This window comes from Lissotriton vulgaris, chromosome 8 (genome assembly GCF_964263255.1).
Source record: "Lissotriton vulgaris chromosome 8, aLisVul1.2, whole genome shotgun sequence".
Lineage (NCBI taxonomy): Eukaryota > Metazoa > Chordata > Amphibia > Caudata > Salamandridae > Lissotriton > Lissotriton vulgaris.
This window is the reverse complement of record NC_141696.1, coordinates 1,223,799,646-1,223,826,990: the sequence shown is the minus strand read 5'-3', so window position 1 is coordinate 1,223,826,990 and position 27,345 is coordinate 1,223,799,646. Positions and strand designations below refer to the sequence as shown.

General features: G+C 41.1%; 1 protein-coding gene across 3 annotated transcripts in view; it reads right to left on the bottom strand.

The window, feature by feature from the left end:
• The window catches only part of STARD13 (StAR related lipid transfer domain containing 13), a 419,590-nt gene that overhangs the window by 269,883 nt on the left and 122,362 nt on the right, over positions 1-27,345 (bottom strand). Inside the window, exon 1 of one of the 3 annotated variants that reach the window (XM_086935119.1) lies at positions 20,777-20,838. The exons of the other annotated variants lie outside the window; for them this stretch is intronic. Within the exon in view, the coding sequence (XP_086791245.1) occupies positions 20,777-20,783 (7 nt within the window). The 5' untranslated portion in view covers positions 20,784-20,838. Of the gene's footprint in view, positions 1-20,776; positions 20,839-27,345 lie in introns of those variants that run through there. 3 annotated transcript variants of the gene reach the window in all.

Below are 27,345 nucleotides of genomic sequence, written 5' to 3'. Positions count from 1 at the left end.
GTGCACTTGCCAAAAACCAGATTCAGAGGCAGTATCCCGTTAATGTTCTGTATTTCTGCCTGTTAAATAAACGTGGTTGGCAATGGTTGGCAAATCCAGTGACACGAGTTAGGGAGCATGCGTAGTTACCACGCATGCACTGAGGTATAGCGTTTCAGGCCTTAAACCCGCCCCGGACCTGCAGGAAGTGCTTCGCGTTTAGCCAGTTTGTTTCCCTACTCGTTCCGGGTTATCATATCGGCGTCCGAGGAGCTAGTTGTTCGTGGCGGTTGGAGTTCGTCTCTTCATGTGTTTGCGGGCCCGTTCGTGTGATTGAAAGTTCTTAGAAGCGGCTTGCTTCCAGGATCATTGTTTTGTTCTCGTTTCCGTTATTTTATTTTACCGCGGAGTATAAGTGCGGTTAGACTTAAAGTTTGGTTTCCGACTTTCCTAATTTGTGCAGGGGGTTTATTACTGTGGTCGGAGTGGTTCTACAGGTTGATAGAATCACAGCGTTCCAGGTGAACGGTTTTGGAGATATTTACGGAGCGCTTACATGGTTAAAGTGGTGAGTGCTTCTCCTAGAAGAGATAGTCTATGTAGGGCATAGAGCACGCTTTACATATTGTGTTGTTTTGTGTTTAGATTACAAATACATGTAAAATCCATATCCAGTCAAGCTACAGAGTTCCAGACATCTTCCTTGCATTCCTTATCATTTTTCCCAGTATTTTACAAGGTACAATAGAGTACATGACACTCACTACATTGGGGTTATCGAGGGAGGGAATAGTTTTCACTTACTTTTCTTATGTCTTACTGCAGTGCCATAACAGAAGATAAGAACATCCTCTGAGTGGAAGAAGACTGTGGAGTGTCATCCTTTTTCTCCCCTTCCTACCCTTGTTTTGTTCCCCTGTGTTCTCCTTGGTTACTTTTCGGGTGTTAGTGTTCATTTCTGGCGCCCGGGAGGTGACGGGGGGAAGACAGGGTGTTAAGCTTCGTGACTCCAGGACACTTCTGAGACAAAGAAGGTGCGTGCATGACAGGAACAACCTTCCCCTGCACCTCCTGACAGTACCGTCACTCGAGCAATTCAGCAGAAAACTAAAGACCTGGATGTTTGAATGATCAAACCCCCATGCAGCAGCAAACAGCTCCAGCACCTGGAAACCCTCATGGGCGATTTGCTGCGCTCTATAAATGTTTGATTGATTGATTGAATGTTGGGACAGTTTAGGACAGTCTGCCTTGAAGAGATGAGAGATGCTCATGTGTGCTTTAATTCAGACACGTCTGAAGCATGCTAGAAAGAGCTTTAACTCTCTACCAGAGTTTTTTACCAACCCACTCTGAAAAAATATTTGTCCCTTCACTGAAAACCATACAGTGACCCATCTACTTATGCACCAACACTCATTCACACATCTTCAGTCCTACCAATCCATGTCTTCCAGCTTTGGACACGTCCATCCACCCCCCCATCAATCCATCAAAAAAGCAATCCACTCAGAGGTGTAACTGTTTCTGGGTAGTGCTTGTTGTGTTTGTGCAGGTGGACATGGGTGCCTATACGTGTTTGCCTGTGTAATGCATCTTTAAAAATAGAATACACCAATATATAGTCAGAAACTAACAAACAGTAAAATAATATACTGACAATAGTCCAAAATGCTTGGTAAGTCAATAGCTGTTGTTGAAGCAGTGGAGGAGACGAAAAGGGACATGAGAGTCATGATAGCACTCCAGTGCTGCTCTATTTTGCATCACATCAATTATTAGAAACATGGAAAAAGAATATGACTGAAGCTAAGAAGCATCAGACCCACTCACTGGCCTGTGTGTGCGACTGGTCCCATCAAACAGGAGTTAAACAATGTCCACCATGCCCATGCTCAGTGTAATTGTTTTCTCTGTGTGCACGTTAAATGACATTGCCCCAGTCTCATATCGTAGCAAATACTAAACCTATACAGTACACTTATACCATTGGTTTTGTCTTTAGGCACGGATAGCAGGTGTTATTTGTGAAGTCTATTTCTAATGTGCTTTTGTTTACAGTCTCTTCACTGGATTTGCAGTTTGAACCATGCATATTAGGTTCTGTCTGGACTATAAACATTCTATTTGTACCTTTCTAACGATGAAGGGTGAAGACGTGGACACAATGTGCATGAAAAGATCTTTTCAGCTATATGTACAGGAGTTACACATCCAGCATGGATGCTATTTACAACAATTAGATTTCTTATTATAGCAGCCATTTTAATATTTAAGATTTTAATTATGCATAGTACCCTAGCATCAATTTTAAGATTGCCAGGTATGATGCCTCTGAGGTTTCCTCTCTCTTCTTTAGGCCCAGTAGCCTTCTTTTTCCATCTTCAAATGCTCCCCGGGATTTCTGTCAACTAATCTGACCCTTAGTTGACACCTACAGAGGGCATATGTTTTAAACATGATAATTTGGGATCACGTTCACACATCTTTGGCAGGTATTAAAATTTCCTATGGTGCCACTTATAAATAACTCAACAATCACTGGGACAAACACTACTTCCTCGGACAGCCCTCGTGTAGCTTTGGTTTTCTCTTCAAGTACACACTGGTGTTTAGCAACTTGGTTCTCTCCTCAAGGAAACTCATACTTTTTGCAAGTTTTCAAGTTTAATACTCTTTGAGAACCAGCATGAAAAGCTTTAGTGAAAAGCACATCCATTGCTATGCCCAGTTTTTCTCTTTGGTACACCGAGACAAAAAAAAGAATTTCACGTTCTTAGACTATGATTTGATTTGTAAATGCTTAGATTATGCCCTTATCAGTAACAGGCCTAAAGTTAATACCCTTAGCTACAGTTCCAGTTTTTGTAGGAAAGGGCTCCAGACAATTTTTAAAGATTCCCTTAAACATGGTGATTCAGGAGATCTTTGAGAAAGCCTCAAAGATGAAAGCACATGATCAAGTGGTCTGCTGGTCACGCAACGCGGTGAACTTATGACAAGTAACATAGGAAATATATGGACTTGGAGGTGTGCGCAGGACTAATTTTTAGGGCTGGGATCTGAAAGTACAGATGTGAAACAGACTTACTGCTGAAAAATATACAGAGTTAACTTTGAGCTCACCTAGTTCAACCAATGGCTTTCTTCAACCAATGGCTTTCTTCAACGAGCCTCTTTCAACCATTAGCTTGAGACTTGGTCCCTAACGTTCTAGTTCTGGCCAGTGGAGTATTAATCTCTCACTTAACGCTAATGGTTGTTTGAGTGTATCCTTTCACCTCCATTTAAAGGTTGCATTGCACTAGAAAAGGGGCTACTTTGCATTGATTGCCCTCTCTATCTGTTCCTTCTTTTTCCCTCCTTTGCATTTTGTTCTATTCCTCCTCTCTGCTACCAATGCTACAAATATTCTATAAAAAAGTCGGTTCACCATATATAGTCTTACTTGTTTTATGATTTTTATTGGTGCTTCGATTCGCCACCATATATATTTATTCAGACTTTCTCTTTTGCACTGTTTGTAAAATTGGGGGTGCTTGCATACATTCTATGGATCATTTGATGTATCTGATACCAGCAATTTTGCAACATATTCAATAAAAGAGCTAGTATAATGCAGTCTAGATTTGAATTTTGAATCCTCTTGTTTTTCCCTCTGGTTTCTCATCACTGGTAGGTACCTCCTTCTTTACCCCGACTGCTCCTTGTTCCACCGTCTTGACATCCACTCCTATTTGTAGCTTGGACCATTTTCTGGTTCCATAAAAACGAAAGGCAGGCTACACTGAAGACTCCATTACCTTCACTATCATACTCTTTTTGTTTCTACTCCCTTTCAATCCGAACTTTATTTGAAATAGAAACAAATAGAGGACAGTATTGCATACAAGGAGTATTGTCTAGCGTCAGCATTTTGTTTCTTGTCTCACTGTAAGGTGCATTTGCTGCTAGGTTAGCAAGTGAAACCCACTTTTAAAAGTGTGAATGTGTAAAGAGTGTGTACCATCACCAGGGAGGATATCTATTGTGCAGAACGCGGATCCTCCACTCTGTTGTTGAGTCATAAGATCAATCTATGGCCCCAGACTTCTGTGTACTACAACTGGGATAACATAAATCATTAAAATTACTCCAGACATTATTTGCATAGCTTCTTCAGTGACAACCCCCTAGATATTTTGTCAGTTACCATGCATTTTATGTGTGTTTATCTGAGCCCCTGGACAGATGCCTCATAAGAGCCATATTTCAGCAGACGTCGAAAAGGCATCTGTGTCCAGGGCTCTTTCACAATTTACAGGCTGTTGTTTAGCAATCTCCTGCAACAAGTTCTGATCCAGTCTGCTGATGAGTTGGCTGACCTTTGGCACAGCTTCCATGCTATCAAAGAGAGACTCCAATGACCGGCGAGCTATTTATGGAATGCATGCTACACAAACAACGCTCTTATTGTTACATGAATTATTAATTTCTAGAGTTCAGTACGGATTTCAACTGTGCTAACTGGGCGGATGGACATAGTGTCCTGGAGGAAAGGGGGCGTGGAAACCAAAGAAAAGTGGGTTAAAAAAAGGACACATTCAATGAGGTTTTCAAAAACTGATCAGCTTAATGGTAGGCAATATAGACGTTTGAAGATGTGAGGTGTATTGGTAATACCCACAAGTTTGAATTACTAGTTCATACAGTGGGGTCCAGTGTCTCAGCGGACTAAGGCGTCCACTCCAGGGATCAGTGTTTTTTTCCCTTTGGCTACTGGTCAGACTCCCGAAAGGTGCTCCTAGCCTTTCACTTTTGGAAGAAGGGGCCCCTACATGCACTACTTGCTTAGCGTACGGAAAATAACACAAAAAGTGGGAAAAGGACATAAGCAAGTATAAAAAATACAGAAAATGTATCAGTGCAACACAACAATTATTTTATACAAATCAATGTGCATTACTTCTAAATATTAAACATGACAACGTTGATTTACTTATTAGAAAAACGTTTTTATTTTGTGTTAATTTTTTCAAAGGGTATTATATTGTGATAAATAATTTATATAATTAAAACCATCAATACAAGAAAAATAGTAATACAATGTTTTTTCTTGTCTTGATGGTTTTAATGATATAAATTATTTATCACAATATAATAACCCCTTGACTAAAGAAATCCAAAATAAATAAAGTTTTTGAAAGAAATAAATCAACGTTGTCATGTTTAATATTTAGAAGTAATGCACATTGCTTTGCATAAAATAATTGTTGTTTGCCCTGATACATTTTCTGTCTTTTGTGTACTTGCCTAAGCTCTTAGCCTTTGATCCTGCAGAAAAGTAAGTACCACTGAGCCGAGTAACAAACATTTTTATCTGAGATGAAAGGTGTCTTGTAAGATGCAAGCTTTTCACAGATTTTGGTAAATAAGGATATATATATATATATGTATATATATGCAAAAAAGGAGAGAACTCTGGGTAGTTCTCAAGTTTAGGTGGAAAGCAGCTCCTGTTAGAGCACTCTCAACACCAGCGACACTCTAGATCTGCTCACCTCAAATGTCTGTTTTTCTATCAAAGTTTTTAAGCATAGGATTAGCACAGTGCTATCCACGCCGAGATAGAAATGGACAAAGTCTTTTGCCATTCACACAGCAAAATCTTTAAGCATAGGACTAGTACAGTGCTGTCCTTGCCGAGCTGTAAAATGACAAAAGCCATTTATCACTCCAGGCACAATATTACAGCTTTGAATTGGTAAAATACCAACTCAAGCCAACCTGAAATGAGTAAAAGCAACCCCGGACACAGTGTTTCGCTCTAATTAGAGCTCTTCAGAGAGGTTTATTTGCATGTGTGAGTATATGTGTACATAACTATGTATAAGTGTAGGTGTGTAACAGAATGTATAGGTGTATGAGTACATATGATGAGTGAGTACATGTATGAGTGACTATATAGAACTATTGGTGAAAGAGTGGATGTGCATGTAGATTTTGGAATTACTGAATTGGTTGTTCTAACTGGTATTGGTATCTACATTTTTTTTATTTTAGGTTCTATTTTTGAATGTGTGTATCAAAGTTTATATTAGGGTGAGAGGAGGTCTGCCACTCTTTCACAAGGATGATGTAATCAGTGATGTCATTTGAGAGGTCATCAGTGATGTCATGAGTGATGTCACTGACCATGTCATGAGTGAAGTAATATGTGACGTCATCAGCAGTGCATTACGAACGGGAGAGTTATAGTTAGCTGAACTAACTATAACGGGGGAATTTTAATGGTTTTGTATGAGTGAAATGTCCAGCTAACTATAACATGTGTGAAACCTATGGTTTTTTCAGTGAATTTGCAAGGTTTTTTAAATGCCAATTCCTAACTATAACGTGGCTGAAACCTATAGTTTTTTCAGTGAATTTCAAAGGTTTTTTAAATGCTGATTCCTAACTATAAAGTGGCTGAAATCTATGGTTTTTCCAGTGAATTTCAAAGGTTTTGTAAATGATAATCTTTAAATGTATTAATTGTTATATTTTAATACTAATTTGATACATTGTTTTAAAGTATTTATTTTTAGATATTTTATTTTTTTAAATTACATTACATATTTTTAATATAAATTGAAAAATAATGTTTTAAAAAATATTGAAATTGTAAACTTCTTTTTATTTATAATTTTTTTAATTCATAACTATTTTATATAGCAGGAAATGATATCCAATGGAAGGAAATTCAAGTTACTGGTAAGTACAGTTAAAATTACTTCTCAGGAATAGTAGTGAGCTGAAAGATGCAGCACTGAGGTATCTCCTGATAACAGGTGAGTAAATTGGAATTCGTAGTTCGGCTGATTTTTGAGGAATTTTTAAAGTTCCAAAACTCCACACTTAGAACAATTTCAAGGGAAACCAGTCAATGTTAGCCTATGGAAGGAAATTCAAGTTACTGTAACTATGATTAGAATTACTTTTCAGGATCAGTAGTGGGCTGAAAGATGCAGCACTGAGGTCTCTCCTGATAACAGGTGAGTAAATCGGAATTCGTAGTTCGGCTGATTTTAGAGGAATTTTTAAAGTTCCAAAACTCCACACTTTGAAAAATTTCCAAGTGAAACCAGTCAATGTTAGCCTATGAAAGGAAATTCAAGTTACTGCAAGTATGGTTAGAATTACTTTTCAGGATCAGTAGTGCGCTCAAAGATGCAGCACTGACGTTTCTTGTGATAACAGGTGAGTAAATTGGAATTCGTAGTTCGGCTGATTTAACAGGAATATTTTGCTCAATAGTGAAGGAAGGGGGCGGGGCCTGAGGTAACATGTGTGTAAACACACCCTGTAGCGCGTTTTAGATTGGGGAATTAATTCCTCTTCAATCCTGAGGTCCCAGGTGAGCCAACTAGCCCACCACGCACCTCCAGTATGCGCCAGGGAGCTGCGTTGCAGAGAGGTGTTCAGAGGGCACGACCCCTTTTTACAACACTCTGCAACACAGCTCCGTGGCGCTTACTGGAGATACCTGTTGGACTAGTTGCCTCCTAGGGGACCTCTGGATTGAAGAGGAATTAATTCCCCAACTTATAACGCGCCACAGGGCATGTTTGCACTCTCATCACCTCAAGCCCCGCCCCCTACCTTCACCACTGTGCAAACGGGCCCTGTAGCGTCTTCTAAGTCCCCTTGCATACTGGGGGTCTCTGGGGGTCAACTAGCCCACCAGGAACCTCCAGTATGCGCCAGGAGACTGCATTGCAGAGAGGTGTAATGAGCCCGCGCCCCTTCTTACACCTCTCTGCAACGCAGCCCCCTGGCTCGTTTGCAGAGGGGAAACTAATTCCCCTTGCATACTGGAGGTCCCTGGGGGCCAACTAGCCCACCAGGAACATCCAGTATGCGCTCGGGAAGGTACAGAGTAGGGTACTTCGTACCCTGCGATTTAAAAAAAATAAATAATTTTTCTGGCCTTGGGGGTCCTTGTGGGACTCCTAAGCAGACCTAGGGGATCAGGGTGTTTCTACCCTGCCCCCTTTGCGTGTTTTGCACGTTTGTTTCACTGCTTTCTTGTGCCTCGGTTCTACCGAGGCACAAGATGGCTGCCAACACTTCCTGGTTTGGAGTGTTGACAGACAGTTGACAGCCAATGACCATGCAGCTCGTGCTCGGGAAGGTACAGAGTACAGTACAGAGTACTGTACTTCGTACCCTGCGATTTAAAAATAATATATATATATATTTCTTTGGCCTTGGGGGTCCTTGTGGGACCCCCTGAGCAGGCCTAGGGGGTCAGGGTGTTTCTACCCTGCCCCTTTGCGTGTTTTGCAGATTTGTTTCACTGCTTTCTTGTGGCTGCCAACACTTCCTGGTTTGGAGTGTTGACAGCCAGTTGACAGCCAGTTGACAGCCAATCAGCATGCAGCTCACGCTCGGGAAGGTACAGAGTACAGCACAGAGTACTGAACTTCGTCTCTAGAGATCACTATGATTTTATTTTTGATTTTCTCAGGAACCACTGAGCGGATTTACACGATTTAACAAAAAGCACAATCTGCGAACCGAACTCTACCTCTCTGCCAAATTTGTTGTAAATTTGTTCAGCCGTTCGGGCTGTATCCCTGGCTAAAGGTCCCTATGGAAAATTGCATGGGGAAAACACGTTTTGGGACGCCTCTTTTTTCTCGGCCCCCACTTGACGAATCACCCCCAAACTTTCAGGGAAGGAGCGGAGCAGGCCGTTTTCTTGGAGAAATTCACGAAGATTCGTCCACCGGCGCAAACGTTATTCCAAATAGAATGTTGTGGATTTCTATAACTACCTGCTGGCGATTGCCAGTAGGAGATATATATATATATATATATATATATATATATATATATGCTGAAACTCCGCATTACCACCTCCGATCCCCCAGGACCGGCGAAGCAGGAGACAGACCACAAACTTTTCAGGTAACTGATTTTAATTGCAGGTCTTAGTGGTACAACCAACCATGACGCGTTTCGGGCTATGCAGCCCTTGTTCACATGCAAGGAGTAGCTGGGTTCAGTGATTTTGAAAGTGCATTTTGCCCCGCCGGCTACCCACCTTCTAGAAAGATCATGTGACCTACAAACACAAACAACAGACTGGATTTGCCCGAGTCCAATGTAAGAAAGCCTAGTTGTTTTCATATGTACATATTGCATAAAATTAAAGCAATTATGGATAAGACAACAATTCGAAATTATTGCACGACAAGTACTATGCATAAATGCATTAATGAACAGTAAACACCATTTTGTTATTTTCTAGTCACTTGGTCAAAAGAGCTCATAAATCCTGCCTGAGGTGGACTAAAGAGCGTTGTACAAGCCCTTGCCCTTTCTAACCTGGACCCAGGCCATGTCCTCTCCAAACTCCACACTAGTCCCGCTGAAGGACGTCATGCATGTTGCTGCTTGACTTATTAAAGGACTTAATTAGTACAACCAGATCATGTACACTGTAACAGAACTGCACAGGCTGCCCCTGCCGGCAAGATCACCTTTAAGACCTGCTGGATTAACAACAAAGCAGTAAAAACCAGTCATCACCTGGCCAAGAGGAAACTAACCTTGCCATCTCATGGCCAAAGTGCCACTACAGAAGGCACCACATAGCCAGACCTTAAATCAAGAAATGGATAAAGGAAAAGAAAAGATCACAACACAAGACTTCTTAGGCTATAAAACAATGGTCTGAAACAGCATTCATGCATGCATCACTCCTGAAATTGGGGATGGAGCTAATAAAAGCATTGCTTTAAAGAGATCCATATCCAACACCGATAAGGAACCACAAGCTCCAAACATGGGGCAACAATAAAAAACTATATTACCCCTATTTATGTACATGATAATCGAACGCCCTCCCCCCATCCATCAGGTACATTACATTTAATTGTGAGATACCTACCTCTATGTACAGCACCCTGGTGCTTCCTGGTTCGGGGAACCAAACTATACAACTGTCCAAAAAATAATACAAGAATAAGCTAATAGTCATAAGGCATTTGTGCTATGACTCGTGCTCACCATCATAGGCTGTTCCCGCCCTGGAACTGAACATCCAAGTGTAATCCTCCTTTTATTTTCTGCTTTAAAATACAGTCAAAAAGTTGCTATCTAGTTCATCCAGCAATGACCCGTGGTCATCACGGGTATCGTAAATAACAATTAGTAAGATATTAGTAACTGTAAATTAGAATGATTTGTGTGCTAATGATGAAATAAAGCCCATTACATTATTTTAGGCTTAACTGTTATTGTGGATTACAATCTCTTTTGGAAATCAATAGACAGATATGAAAATCACCATCAAATTAGACACAATTCCAGTTATTTCCAAGACAGTGATCTATTTCCAGTTTCATTTTTTTCCATAGGCTAAAAGTTCATGTTGAATGGAGACTGAAGAGGATACAGAGCATTAGTGCAAGAGTAATAACAACAGCCAAGATGTCTTAAAATAAGTGTGAGAATAAGACATTGATAGATTGAGAAAAGAGCACATTTTTGCAGATGTTGTGGAGTTGGTAATGGTGGATCTGGGTACTCGAAGAAAGGGGAGTTGAAAAAGAAAGAGAAGTCAAAGATCACATAATTTGTAGCAAGGGGAGAGAAGAAAAGGAAGAGGAGGATGTCATCTAGAGCTAGGACCTAAGAAGGGGAGGGAGCAGAAAAAGAACAGAATGTTAGTATTATTGAACTGAAGATCAGAGACGCTGAGGCACCCACAAGGACAGCAAAGAGTGAAAATGAAACATAATCATGAAGTTGGGACATGTAGGAAGAACATGAAAAAGATGTGCAAATCATGAGCGTCAAGTGACAACAAGAGTAAAATAGGGAATGAGAGAAGCTGAGGGTGACATCAAGTGGAACAATACAGGTGGACAGAATACTGGGAGTCACCAAAGCGAAGAGGAACAGAAGCTGGGGTACCACCAGAGAACGAGCGTGCCACTGTAGGAAAGAGCTGGAAAAGAATGCGAGAAAAACGGTAGTCTCCAACATCAAAAACAGAAGAAAGGTCAATAAGACAAGAAAGTAGGAGTAGAGAGCAGCAGCAGGGCAATCAAGAAGTTAAGAAAGTAAAGGACGAATTCATCGATACGTCTCATATTTTATTAACAATTATGCTAGTCTATCTATCGAACTATCTATCTATCATCTATCTTATCTATCTATCTATCTATCTATCTATCTATCTATCTATCTATCTAATCTATCTTATCTATCTACTATCTGTCTGTCTATCTATCTATCTATCTATCTATCTATCTATCTATCTATCTATCTATCTATCTATCTATCTATCTATCTATCTATCTATCTGTCTATCTTTCTACCTATCTCCCTATCTATCTGCCTGTCTATCTATCGTGACATCTATTGCGATATTAGACATCTCCATGCAAGCCTTTTACCTTCTGCTCATGAACAGTGCAGTGCCCCTTTGCTTACATGGAGCCCTTTTGGATTAAAAAAAATTGCTATGCACAGTGCCAACCTTTGGCCTGGTACTTGCATCCCCATCTACCCAGCACTTCTATAAGATGTTGAAACTGGGGGAAATGCACCAGTGCCATTGAAGCAGGTGTTATGGAGGCACATACTGAAGAGAAACAGTGCTTTACTTCACCTTTTTGGAATTGCATATTGTTCAGGATTCAATGAGGTTTCCGTCCACGTGTATGTTAGTGCGTTCATGAGAAGAGAGCTCTGGCAATTTTAATGATAGCAACATGGCCAAGGATATCACTTGGCCTTTATGCATTTTATATATCTTAAACTGGATTTGTTTGCCGTCGCATTACAAATTGAACCTACATCTTCCCAGAAGATGCTATTATTCAGCATGATTTTTTTTCCGGAGTTTTATATAGCGCAAACTTGACATGGAGGTATCATCGCGCTTCACATGAGCACCAGTTGCATTACACAAGGACACATTTATTTTTGTTAGGCACGGGGAGATTAAGTGATTTGGCCAGAATCACAGGATGTTGAGCGTTGTTGAAGAGACTTGAACCCGGTTCATAGATTTGAGGTCCACTGCCCTAGCGGCTAGGCCACATCCCCTCCCCAACGATGATTATGCACAGGGGCCTAAACCAAAGGTCACACAACCTCAAGTATACAAAGCTGGCATTCCTCAACCTGCTGGCATACGTCCTGAGTAAGCCTCCGTACAGCACGCGATATTAACATAAGAGGAAAATTAGCAACTAGAAAAAACACATTGCTAAGTCTATAGATCTGGCATGCATTTTGAGGCTGCAACAAAATATTTTAAGAAGCTGCTACTATAAAAAAAAACAAAATAAGGAAGCAATAGCATAGCCAAACAGTGAGGACTTGCCAAGTGTGTTAGTCAATTTAGTTTTTATTATAGGAACTATGCCACAAAAAAAGTGGCAACGATGTGCTTAGAAGAAAAAATTACACTGAAATTGTTGTTTTACTAGTTCATGTTTTGATTAACTAAAACGTCTTTCAGTTGTACCATGGATATTATTATTATTATTGTTGCTATTATTTGAATTATTATTAATAATAATAATAATAATAATATTATTAGTAGTTTCAATATTTGTACCAACAAGATTAACTCTTTAACCGCCACACAAATTCACCCGCGGTTCGGGAGTTCTAATAAGTGGGCGGGCCGTGTCGGCCAACGGACGTGCGCAGCACTAGCCAGGTAGTGCTCACGACGGCCGTTGGCAGACGCGCGCACAGAAAGGGTTAAATCACGATCTAAAAAAGAACACAAATCTTAGGCTGTTACAATGTCACTTAAACACTTTATAACAGCAACTAACAAAAGGGGATGGAAAATAAAACACCCTCTAACTGGGCACCCAAAGTGCAGATAAAATAAATACCTGCAATTGAAAGTTAATAGAAAAAAAACACTTTAGACAGGCTTTGTCACTGAATTGAAAGGAACTATTTTTAGATGGACGCGAACAACGTGCAGAGCCTTTGTGCAGTCACCCAAAGTGAAGGCTGCCAGTTGGTTAAGTGGACTGACCTACTGCCTCGTGCTGTTTCCTGTGGAGGGCGGAAGCAAAATGTGAATGGCAATTTAATAGAATATTGAATGAAGCAAACTGCATGAATGTCCCCCTCTCTATATGTTTTTTATGTAGGACTTTTTGGAATAAGCAAGAATCTGGTTTAACGCCTAAAGCTAGTCTCGAAGGCAGACCTACAAATTATTGTTTTCAATAAACAATGCATTGTTGAGGTAAAAAATGTATTGTGTCATAATTCAGTGTACTGTTAAGATGTAAAATAGTCCCTTTTAAATTGCAAAGCTCACTCAATTTATAGATTTGTCAATTTTCAGTGTATGTGCTTCAAAACGTCGAGATTAAATCAGTGGCATCAGATTTTTGTTACAGGTAGACAACTAACTAGAAGTCACAGCTTCTTTCACAAACCTTTTGACTCCCTAAAATACCACCGATAACACTTTTAATAGGTCGAATGCAATAGTAGTTAATCTGGCCTCTAAAGCATCCTTCTCTTCACTCACTGCATATTACATGAAGGCTGGGGATTTACAATGCATTTAACGATAAAAGTATCCCTTTATGCATTCACGACAAACTATTGACTTAAATGATGTTCAAGCCGGCTCGTCCCACTGCTCTGCAGGCTTTAAATGTTTCAACACAACTGTAGCTTAAAAACAATGTATAAGAGACCAAAGTTGTTCCACATTTTTTATAGAAGATGAAGGCACCAACCTCACTTTTCTTGCACTCTACAAAACACGATTAAAGGCACTGGCAAATTGGATTTGTGTTTTAACCTTTCCCTCTCCTACCCAGAAATGCAATTAACTTTTGGGAGATGTAGTGATAGAAATCCATGTTTTTGTCTACAATTTGACTATCCATTTTTGTGAGTTTCTATAACTTCCATGCTCAAAATTGTGAATGAGAGTATACTTAAGGCAAACATGGAAGCCTATTCTTATATGCAGAGATGGGAAAAATCTTCTTCCTTCTTTATTTACAGGTTTAAAAATAAAATGGGAGGCTGAGCAGCCAATCGGAATTGGAGACATTCTAATCTGGGCAACAGGAGTAGAGTGAGGGGCTTAGTAAGGCGTTAATGAAAATACTGGCCACAAATACAGCCTATGTCCCCAGGACATCCAGTGTCTTGTTAGGGAGGGGTTTGGCTCGCTTGTGCCACAGGCCCGGCTCCAGGAATATTTATTTAGGTGGGCCAAAGGTACATTTGGGTGGGCCATTGCTGGCCCAATTTATTGCTTATATATCTAACCAGGCCTGCTTCTGGGCCCTCCTTTCTCTCCTTAGTCTTACAAAGCACAGTAAAACACTCTTTTCAAAGTCTCCTTCTAAATGTTATCACTCTCAAAAAGTGCTTTTTTTTCCATGTAATGTCCCTTTGATGGGAAGATGAGGTTTCTAAGGTAGGAGTATCAAGCAAGTGACACTACTTGGGCTCCCTCTGTGTGAGCCTTCAGGGGGAAACCCTCTTCATTACTACCTCCACCTAACCCCTGACTCTGAAGCGCACTCCCTTACAGACCTGATGATCCCCTTTTCTACCACCCCTCTCCATTACACCTTATTTCTCAGCTGACCTTGGGCCCCAGCCCCATATCAGCCACCAATAAGTTCCACTTTCATTATTCCCAGTAAAAAATAATAGCAAAATCACCTTCAAACTTGAAACATTGAATATAGCAGTAAATGTAATTAGCATGCATGTTAAAGTATGCTCCACAGTTGTCCTAATCAGCCTGCTTTAGTGCTGGTGCAAAAGTCTTTTTGACCTTTTTTTTTACCTCTTTCTCTGTAGATAACTCAACTACCACCCTCCAACAGTGCCCTTCATCTCTCCGTAGCCACACCCCTCATGGCCTCAAACTCCCCAACTACCACCCTCCACCAGTGCCCCTCATCTCTCCGTAGCTCCCCTACACCCCATGACCTCCTCCTCAGATTCCCTCACTGCCACCCTCCACCAGCACCCCTCATCTCTCCGTAGTTCCCCCACCCCATGACCACCTCCTCGGCTTCCCTCACTGCCACCCCAACTAGTGCCCCTCATTTCTCCATAGCCCCCCACCCATGACCTCCTCCTCAGATTTCCTCACTGCCATCCTCCACCAATGCTCCTGATCTATCTGTAGTTCCCCCCAACCCATGACTTCCTCCTCAGATTCCCGATGCTGCCACCCTCCACCAGCACCCCTCATCTCTCCAAAGTTCCCCCCAACCTGTGACCTCCTCCTTGGACTCACTCACTGCCACCGTCCACTAGTGCCCATCATCTCTCTGTAGTTCCCCCCCGCTCCCCATATCCTTCTCCTCGGCTTCCCTTACTGCCACCCTCCACTAGTGCCCCTCATTTCTCCATAGCACCCCCACCCCATTACATCCTCCTCGAATTCACTCACTGCCACCCTCCACCAGCACCCCTCATCTCTCAGTAGCCCCCCACCCCATGACCTGCTACTTCGATTCCCTCACTGTCATCCTCCACTAGTGCCCCTCATCTCGCCGTTGCCCCTCTCTCATATCCATTCCATTTGTTGTATAGCGCTACTCATATGAGTGTAGGGTGTCACAGTACTTTACATAACAGCACAGATTATACAGAGACAATACATCAGCCAACAGGGGATGTCACAAAAGCCAATGAGGATTACAAGGTGTAGAAATGTAAATGTGGGTGTACTTGTAAAGCGCACTGCGACTCCATGTAGTATCCTGGCGCTGAAGACCACTGGGGAACCCGTCCTGGTTTTCCCTGTGAGATGGTCCCTTTCTGGGTATCTCCAAGGTGAAACCAGGCATCCCCGGCGTCTGTGGGGGCCGTTGTAGAGATGAGGCAAGCTTAATGCCCAGAGTTGCCGAGTGTGTTCCCTGGTTAGAGTAGGCACTGAGGCGAGAATTATCGAGTCCGTTTTGACCCTGGTCCACGACCCTGCCGCGTCGGGTATTGAACCCTGGTCCCGGGCCGTTCTCTGCTTACGGGTCTGCCGCCTCTAACCAGTGAGCCACACCACGCCACGTCATCCACACTGGTGGGCAGTATATTTTACAAGGGTTTGGTCTGGGGAAGCACAAACTCAGATTTAAAGAGTACTCCAGTGGTTGGGTGTTGGCTTTATTGATAAAAAGGTTTAACTGCCCAAACAAACTCTTGTTAGTATCATTAGAATGTTGAAAGAATGGAGAAGTTCTAACTATATCACAACACAAAAAAGCGAAGTTTGTATTTAGCTCTTTGATGACAGTTCATAGGCCACTGTACTATGTTAGGATAGTAACTTCTGAACTGCAAGTAACACAAGGAAATCTGTGACAGAGGAAGTAACCCACTGAGCTATTCCCATAAAATTCAGTTTATCTGCATTTAAAAACTACCAAACGACAAATGGTTGCTCTGCAGCAGTATCGTAAATCACCAGTTATCTGAACAGTTTTTATTGTTGTTGTACGTCGGTGGCAGATTCACTGCGAGGGCCAAAGCTCATGTTTGGGTGGGCCAGGCTGATGTTTGGGTGGGCCTGGCCCACCCTCTAGAACCGGGTCTGTTGTGCCATAAAAACACGTCCAACTAGATCTTTGGCTACGCTAATTGCTGTCATGATCAATGAGAGAGACAATGCTCACCCCAGCATCTAATGTAACATACAGGTCACGAGTCTGAATGCTGGCAAAACTAACTCAGCCATCCTATTCTTAAAAACATGGACCAGCTTGGAGGGGGCATCCAGGCTACATCCTCCAGCAATAAAGTATAATAAAATAAAGTATTAAGAGCAATAAAAACACAAGTTATTATTAGCACCATCATCATCCTACAAACTCAGATTTAAGGGCTTCAATTTATTGGTTGCCTCGGATTTGGAGGATATTCTACTGATGCTCCACATCTTTAGACTAATCTTCACACGGTTGATCAATTTCTACCTGTCTATTGTTTTGTTGAGCTCTGTATGCACGTGTTATTCTTTTCCTGCAGCTGCTTCTCTTGAGTGCCAAGAGTTTGTTTGATTTGCCTTGCAGTGCTATAATATATTCAGTAGAGGGTCAGAGATTCCGAAGAGGGTTGGGTGTGTGCTGCATGTTCTTGGCATGCCTTCCAAGAATTAGTTGTTCACAGAAGCTGCTTTCCACAACAACAGTTAACCCATTCTGTAGTCGTTATCTGTCCTCAAAATGCACAGACGTGGTACACAACGTCTACAAGGTCAATATAAGAAATAGAAACCTATAGATTCTAAGCTGGACAAAATAAGTGCTATTGAGTGAGACATTATTAATTGGTAACGTCCCATGGACAAAAGAGAAACCATGTATAAAATTTGAATCTGATTAGTTTTTTCTGTAATCCATGGTATAATAATGTCTCTAAAAATGGCAGTGCCACCTCTGGCCAGCCACATTTCTCCTGCCCAACTAACTCCAAAGAAAACAGTAATTCTCAGCATACAGCTTACCATGCATTCCCCCTCTGCTGTTTTTTCAGTCACCTGTGAACCTTGAGCAGTGAAACTGACTTGAAAAACCAGGTCTCACTCACTGTCTGGCAAACGTTTGCTACACTGACCACACCTTCATGTGCTGCCTGTAAGCATATAGGGTGCTTACTTATGTCCTTGCTAGTGTGACCAAGAAAAATATGTGGCATTTTGATAGCTATCTCCAGACTAGTGTTATGCAACATTAATATTTTTTGTATTTATTTGTAAAATATTGCAAAATTCCATAAAAAGTTCACAAAAGTGCACTTTTAAAGAGAAATGTAGGTTGCCACTATTTCACAGGAGTTTTGCTTTAGGCAAGCGTGCACCTCGTGTAAAATAGTTTTGAGTAATACAGTTATGAGCCTGGTTGAAGCAGATGAATAGATTTCAAGAATTTCACATATTTTGCTGACTTTGGCAGCATAATTAAAATGTTGCCAACAGCCACAATCTTTACAAGCGATATTCGACTTTTGACAACACCTAGAAATCAGGAACTGGAAAGTATAGCTGAGAAAGAATAGCTCCCATTGTATTTTTACCTTATGCATATGGCCACCATACAAGAAGGGCTTATGCCAACATCCCATTAAACTTCCACAAGCCAATGACTAATGGCTGAGATGGCTCTAAAGATCTAAAGAGTAAGGTCAGCTCAACAGGTTCGATTCTCAGACATCTCCACATGGCCCATTTAACCAGTGGACCTATTAATATTTGCAGTGCACTCCTTATCCTAAGTGGATTGAAAACACTCTCTACAAGTTTATCACTGTGTGCTACACTGATCGGTATGCTGCCTAACATACGTTACGAACATGAATCTGAAAGGTCAAGTAATACGACTTGAACACAGTGTGCACTATCACCAAAATCTATGCAATACATTTATCAATATTTTGTACATTAATATCAAACTTTTCCAGCTCCTTTTACAATTATTTGTTTTAATTTTCACAAACAATACCACTAATAACATTCAATAATGTAGGTCCAATTTATGAATCAATTACGCATGCTCTGCTTTTTTTCTGCAGAAACATCACATTGAATCCTAAAACAATGATTTATTGTTGTGCCCAATGCATTTTGTGAACTATTCCCTTCTTCAGGGGATCATTTAAGGAATCCAAAATTAATGTGGCTTAACTGTCCTTCCATATGAATAACTTGAATTGTACCACGACTCCAATCTTTTGAAGTTATCGTCGTCCACTCAATCAAAATTCTAACTGTTATCAGCTGATCCATTTTCAAGAATATCCTGTCGCATCTTAACCCCAACGTTCTGAAGACACCAGATTTTGGTGGTAGTGCACACTCTGTTCAAGTCATGTTACTTGACCTTTCAGATCCATTTAATCAGTGGCACATTGTCCTTTGAGTCATAAAAAACACCTGCTCTACGTCTACAGAAAGAGGTGCTGCGAGGCACTCATTTGGAAGGACAGAGAAGGGACTTGATCTAATTTCTTGGAGTTTAAAGTTTATCATTTTTAATACAACTTGTTGAGTCTATTGAGTAATAGAAAGCTGTACCAGACTTAGGGTCTGATTTCTGAGTTAGGTGGACAGGTAGTCCATCACAAATGTGATGGATATCCTACTGACCTTATCACAAGTGCCATATTACATAATGCACTTGTCGTAAGGCATACAGTATATCTGTCACTATATCTGTCACATTCGTGATGGAATAACCCATCCACCAAATGCAAAGTCTGTACTTATGTAGGCCGTAAAACTCACCATTTTCCTGGGTAACCAAGTGAACATACTTAGTGAGTTAGTGCTTACAAATTATCTTATAGCTAGCAAAGTCTTGGTAAGCCTTAAAAGTGAATGACCAGCAATAGTATCACGTGGTGCTGATACGGTTAATCTTGCAAGGGGCAGGAACAGGTTGTATGAACTTATGAGAAAACAATTATATAACAGTCAGGCATAGCCAAAACATTGACACTTTTCCTCATTTACCAAAGTTCAAGAGACTTCCAGAGGGGGAAAATGGAAATTCTGAAGAATTCTGAATTTCCCCTTTCCCATGATTACTGATCTAGTCTTAGTGTAAGAATGGACCGAGATGCTAAAAGAGGCACGCCATCAAGGCCATTGGAGGAGAATTTTGAAAATCAAGACTGGTAGGCTTTCCTGTGACACTCCTCCTATTTGCTGCGAGTCAAAAATGGCAGCAGACATACAAAACCCTATGTATGCCACGGAAACGGCTGGATTATTAGTAAGGGTCCTTGTTTTCCATTTTACAGATTCTTACAGATAAATACCGACAGAAAACAATGTGCTTTCTGTCTGCATTTATTTTTAAAAGTGGATAAATACAGGAAATGTGCTTCTTCTAAGTGACTCTTCGTGCTGTCTTTCATGAATTATGGTCCAACAGCTGCGCAGATGGACAGCATGGGAAATAAAAAAACACTATGAAATTTATTTAAATACTTTTTGGCATAATGCTAATATTTGCCAGTGGATGTACTGTTATGTAATATTTGGCACATTAAATAGCTAAAAAAAGACAGACATCAAAGTATGAGTGCGCATCTATCATTGAAATAAATACAGAAATGTACATCTATACGCAAAATACAAAATAAACATTGATAAGTACAGACAAAATGGCCAAAAAGAAATATGGATAAATACAGACGGAAATGTTAAAAAAAATAAATACCATAAAACCGGGAGCCCTAATTATAAGTGGGTCAAACATGTTTACTCCCTAACTCGTGTAGTGTGGATGAAGAGGAGATTTATTTGTGAACTAGATAGCCATGGCCTAGGGTGTTCTAATGAATGAAAGGTGAATACCTGAATTTTCAGAACACATAACGGAATAAGAAACACATAAGAATAGTGATGGAGCAAAACTGAAAAGTGGATGGGAAAACTATCGCAAGCACAACATATTTCCTAAAGAAAACAGCACCATTGACCTTTCACTTTTAACATAAAAGAAAAAATGATAAGTTCAACAAAAAATCCTAAATGTGATTTGGACTACACTTATAGCTATTATCTGCCAAGAAATTAATCACGCTTTTATACATGAAAAGAAACTGAAAAATGGAAGGTGAGCAAAGGCAAAAAAATCTCGCACTTCCTAAAAGACTGGCACATCATAAGGAAGGAGAATTCGAGAGGGCGGAGTGCAGCCAGAGATGACAGCAAAAAAAGGCTTGTAAATTATGTCCGTGGCTGTCCAAGCTGCACACATAATAGAAACGTAAGGTAAAAAATTCGTTGTCATATTACCACGCATGTGTGCAGCTGACGGCTGTTCCCTGCTACCACCTAGGACGCCTGTTGACAGCTTTGCCTGGGATAGCTCCCGCGCGCCCAGCGTGCTCAGCGTGCCCCGCCGCGTGCCCCGGTATAACGTTCCACATTTCCACTGCGTGACTTCACGCAGCACTGTCTGTGCGTCGGGACTGACTCACTCGCCTATATTGGACCCACCCGCCCTTCCTAGAGCGCCCAAACGGCATCCGCCACTGGTTAATAATTCACTTCAGAATGGGGAACAATCGCGCCTTATTCTCCGACTTTGTTCCCATTTATCTTGCATCTGCACAGAAGAGAAACTGCACGCCATGGGCACCAACCTCTCCCAAAAAGTTCACATGTTTCACAGGGGCATCATTAAGCACACTTTCCATTTAGGTCGTCTGCCTGCTATTACCCAAGATTAAATAATGCTATATAGTGCCATTTTGTAACACCTTCCTTAAATGTCATGATGCAATTAAAGCTCTTAAACCTTAATTAACTCATAAGTGCCATGTTCAATGGCCTCCCACATACCTCACTAATGGGCTTCACAGGGCGTAAATATACAAAATTATGTCATCATCTATTGACCAGACAAGGCCTAGTGTACAAACGAAGCATGGCAAAGCCAATAGGCCTGGCCGTGGTAAGCAAACCGTGTTTTTTTAAAAAAAATTTGTAGATATATGTAACATGCAAAAATAATTGCCAAAATATAAAAAAAAAAAAAGGAGTAGCTGAGCAGCCCAGACTCACCAGCACTGACAATGAAGTGCGTTCTCTTTTTGGTGGCATATGTGATCAGGCAAAACGGAATCAGTGCAAGATACCCACTGGATGAAGTGGGCAGACCTATTGCTCGATTCTGCATGCTGTGGTGGGTGTGAGCAAAATGTGAATGACATTCGAACAGGCCAACTGATGAAGAGTGCTGACCCAAAGCCCATGTATGAATTTATATATGTGCATATTTTTCACAGGATTTTTTAGAAAAAGGGAGGCTGCTTTAAAAGCTAAATCGGTTTCTAGGCCAGACCTTAAACTATACGGCCCCAAAAATATAACTTCACAGTATCCTACATAAAGGCTTAAACTTATTTAAGAGAACGCAATCATTACAGCTACTGAACCTAATATTTATTTATTTTATTTTCACAGTTTTGTGTAGGTGAACAAAGCCTACAAAGTTGTCAGACAGGTGAACAGGAAATGTGCCATTGAAGAACAACTCTGAATGTTAGAAAATTATGAAATAAGAAACATGTTTAGATCACTAAATTAAACACAGGGAATCATAAGGTTCTGGTATAAGTAGATACTATAAACAATGCACAGAAATGGAGAATGCAATCAAAGGAAGACACTATTAGAGTAGTGGGTCTGTTATAGTACTTCAATCCCTAGAGTTTAACACAATTACTCTGGCTTCCCCAGCAAAGATGGTACGCAATCCGGATAGTCACTTCAACTGCAACCGCTCACATGAGTCCCAAGAAACAAAAGTGTCCAGCACATAGTTTGCATAGTTCAGTCATCTTAAGAGTCTTTGAAAACCTCTACCTTTTATCACCACTAATTGGCACATTCCAGTAGTAAATGCCTTAATTCAGACCTGGCTTGACTACGCAAATGCCATTTATTAGGCTGCTCCTGAGAAGCTCTACTATCACTCCTTGGCAACCTAATATGGGGCATTTCCCAACATGACAGGATATCTCTTAATCTGAAATCTTTGCACTGGCCAACTAGTCTCTTCAGGGTGGCATTCAATACTCTCACAATCATGCACACAAGTCTACACCATCACACCTAGCTTTCTTCATGCCATTTACTCTCACTCTACCAGCTTAATAGACTTTATCTGCAGCCAATTAGTTCATGCTAACTGTGCCAGTTTAAAAACAGGTCATTCTACATTGCAAGAGTTAAATTATGAACTGCCTCCAAGCTGCCATCCATGCATCCCAATTTACATAAAGTCAGTAAATCTATCAAAACTTGGCTCGTTAATCTTAAAATCAAGCTCGCTTTCTCGCTACAGGCTCATTTGTTACCTACTTAGTGTCAAGAAGCTCAAGGAAAGTGTGCTATACAAAAATTAAACATGACATAACTGCATGTAATATTATAAATACATTATAGTAACAATAGTCTGCACAAATGTAACAGTTATGGTACAGAAGTTAATATAGATTAAATTAAAGGTTTGTGAAGGACTACTCCACTTGTAGAACAAACAAGATGGTGAAGGGTGTGAGAAAACGAACGAGTGAGTAACAGAGATACATCCTCAAAAGCTGGCGATAAAGCCATCCGCATTCAAGTGCATAGAAAAGGAAAGACAGTTGGTTGAGTGATAGCATTGAAGTAGTAAGCGTTCATGGAGGAGTGGTAAAGGAAGTCCACAGGGAAGAAGAATGCAATGAAGGGGCTATGTGATAATGGTGAGGAAGGGTCTTTGGAACAGTATCAATAAGTAATGAGCGTTCTTGAAGAAGTACTTTTTTTGCTCAGAAGATCAGCCATAACTACCTCCCACAAAATACATTGCCAAAACACGATTTAATGTCTCCAATTTCTTTGCTATTGATTATTGTCAAAATGAGCGTTATTTTCTGTAAATAAAAATTAATTCATTGTATATATGTTATTCAGACATATGTTTGCTGTCTTGCAATATCAATCAAAAACAAGCAACTTCACAATAGAACGTCACCAGTTGGTAATGGTGAGTCCAAACATCAGCTGTTGGACTGCTCCTAGGTCTCGGAGGTGATATCTTCTCCGATAGTAGGACCTTACACTGGCCACCTGTTTTCCATCACATCCGGTTTAAGGCTCTATGCATCATAAACAGACCAAATCATGGGAGTGTGGTAAAAAGAGGACCAAGAAACACTCCGTATGACTGCGAAAATAAGGCGTACCACTTCCAATTAGAATACGGTCTTTCAGGAGGAAATGTGCCTAAGGCCAAAGTTTAAGAAAAGTAGGCAAGTCGTTCACAGATGGCCACTTCCTGTCAGAATCTCCTGTTCAGTGGGGTTCACTTATCTGCCCACGGCATGCGGGTACCATGAGCTGTTTCCACCCCTTAAATGCTGCTGCTTGAGCTGTTGTGTCTGAAGTAAACAGTACATGTGACGACAATTGGGAAGGCAGCGGACAGAACAATTGTTGCGCAATGAGGACTGCAAACCCTACCTCCTTCGTTGCTGGTCTGGAGCATGCAGTGCTTAATTTGAGCTGGTAGTTGACACCACCATTCATTTTTAGGGACCAGCACTTATTTTTCTTCATCAGACATTGACCGCGAGCTAGAGAGGGAAAAATACACAAAGGGAAAGGAAATAGAAAGAGAAAGATGGAGAGATAAAGACAGGGAGTGTCTGCTAGTAGATGGAAGAGCCGTGAGGTTGATTCAAGAAAACGAAACCTTGGCGCTGACATTTAAAAGCGCCGTCCTCTGGTTTCTGAGCAGAGCTTTGGGTACCAGCACTCAGCATTTAGTGCATGCCCTGGTGGGCACAGTCAAGTGAGGATTATGGCATGGCCTCAATTCTCTTTCAAATGTCTCTGTGCCGTGTGTATGTGGCAAAATTATATTGTAAACACCATGAGAAGTTTTCACTGCTGTTGTCTTCACTCGATGAGTTGTTTGTGAGGATAGCACACAGTGCTGCTGCCTGCAGCAACAATAGAAAGTGCTATTAATTAAAAAAGTGTGTAACATGCAACCCATGCTGTATTTCGTGCATAAACGCCTATGGACCTGAGACACAACACAAGTGCAGGTGGGTAACGTTGCCCTACCCTAGTATTAGTGTTCCTTCAGCTTTGGTGCCCTAGTGGAGCGCATAGGTGTTTCATTCTTAGAACATAACAGGTTATATTCTTCATACTGGTAGTGTACTATTATTTTCCACCGCTCTAAAGTCAATCATAGGGGTTCGTCCATTCGTATAACATTGGAAGGTCTGCTGGGATAAGGGTTGGGAAGACTAAGTAACTGCGCAATCTGGGATATAAATACCATATGAAACAAAATGCTGGACCAAACCTATTGTGATTTATTAATATTAGGCACAGACAATCTATACAGAACGTTGTTCTATACTGTAGAACATATCAATAAAATTATTTTAAAGTATGCTTAATTTATTATTGCAGAGAAAGTTTTGCCCGTAAAGTTAAACATGTATGCATACAATAAATCTAATAATCTAATCTCATAGTAGAGACTAGTCTATTGCTGTGACCTTTGTACGAGACCTGTTAGACCTTGCATCCTTGATGTGGTTTTCCCCTAACTTTTTGCCTTCACTCGTCCTATTTTTTTGTTGAATTTGTTTTTTCTGGCCTTAGAACTCTGTGCACTTTACCACTGATAACCAGTGCTAAATGGCTTGTGCTCTCTCCTCTAAATATGTTAGATTGGCTTATACTCAATTGGCATATTTAATTTACTTTTAAGTCCCTAATAAAGTGTGTCCAGGGCCTGCAAATGAAATGCTACTTGTCAGCCTGCAGCTTGGGGTTGTGCCAATCACTTAAAGAGCACTTTAAACATGCCTCAGGCCTACCATTCCAAAGCCTATGTGTGCAGTTTAAACTGCCATTTCAACAGGGCGAAGTAAGCTTTTTGTCAGGCCTTACCCTTCTCTTTTTTCTACATATAAGTAACCCCTGGGGTAGGCCCTGGACAGCCCAGATGACAGGATGCAATGCAATTAAAAAGTAGAACATGTACTTTGATGTTTTACATGTCCTGATAGTGAAGAACTCTTACATTTGTTTTTCATTACTGCAAGGCCAATCTCTCGCAACGGATAACATTGGAGTTGCCTTATTGCATTTTATAAGTACAATTTCCAAATGGGAAGAGATGTCCATAACATGTTTGGTGTCTCTGGAGTCACAATTTAAAACCATAACTTTTTGTGAAGTCAGATTTTAAATTGGCAATTCTAAAAATGCCACTTTTAGAACATTGGTATTTTCTTGACTTAGCCATTTGGTTCCTGCAGCCTGTCTCTTGGTCACATGACTGGGTGTAGCAGGCAGTTGGGCTTTGTGCATTCCTCCTGAACAGCCACACACAATGGGGGCCTTAGATAGACTGGATGGATCATTACTGGCAGGATAGATGGTAGAAGCTGGGCCCAGTCCCACTTACACTTGAATAAACTGTATCCTGTCAGCACACAAAAGGCTGTAGTTAGTTTGGAGCCAGGGCCTGTAGTTAGTCTGGAGCCAGGGCCAGGAAGCCAGGGCATCTGTGCACTTCAAAGGCATGCCTCTAGAATGTTCTCCCTACTTCAAAGGCAGAGTAGTGTATAAAAGAAGGACCTCAGACACAAACTCTTCAGTACAATCCTGGACTTGTGGATACTCTTTTAAACAAAGGGAGGGACAGTGGGGCGAGTTTACCGAGGTCTAGCGCACATTCCCAGCAAAGACTAGTATGCAAAAAAAGGTACGAAGTTCCTCTGTTTTAAAAAATGCTGGAGAGAAAACAGGAGGTATAGTGCGTCAATGGAGACCACTACGTGTATGCCAGTAGGGGGAATTCCCCTTGTCGAAACTATGGCTCACACACCCAGCAAGCTAGGTGTCATGCTTCATCATTTGAGCCTGCCCCTTGTCAGGTCGGTGCTGCAATACCTGACTGGCACCTAAACCGGGGCTCTTTATCAGGGATCTTTTGTTCCTGCCGGTAGGTGCAGTGGGGGTGAGGGACCTAGTGAGTGTAGATGTGAAGTGTGTGGGTTTAAAAATAGGTCAGTTAGTCCTAACAAACCTTTATTGGGAAGGTAAACTGCCTAGTATAAAAAGAGTGAGAGGGGCACAGGACTAGTAACAATGTTGTGTATGCCCTGCTCTCAAGTGATCGACATGTTTCGTGCCTTCGGAGTCATATAGATTAGGGCACTTCCTTGGGATCAAGTGGAACGATATCTAAACTATAGAGGTAAGTAGTAATCTACATACCCAATCCACAGGTTGTTGACCTGCACAGCGAATAAGAATTACTTGCAACAGTGAGCCTGCGGTATAAAAGGACACCAATTGGTTCCAGCATTAGAACGCTCCTCGCGTTGATCCTGAGGAAGTGCCCCTTCCCTGAAGGGAGATATGAAATTAATTTGAGAGGTGGACATGGGAATTTGTTATTTGGATTGGAAAAGGGTAGTGAAGGGATAGAAGAGGGAGGGTTTGCATTTATTTAGCGCTTGCTACCCCTGATGAGGTTTTGAATCGCTTTTTGGCAGGCAGCACGCTATTCCGGAACCAAAACAAAATTAGTGGGGAATTAGTCTAGCGAAATATGAAATTAATTTGAGGGGTGGACATGTGAGTCTGTTAGTTGGACTGAAAAGGATAGTGGAGAGATAGAAGAGGGATGGGTCTAGAAAGTGATTTTCTGTTTTTGGAGCTCATAGCCATAGGAGGAGGTTTGGGATGAGTAAAGGGGAAGTGGAGGGGGGAACAGTCAGAGGGAAGGGTTTGATTTAGAAAGGCTTGTTTGGGAGATCTGAATAATAAAGAGGTAT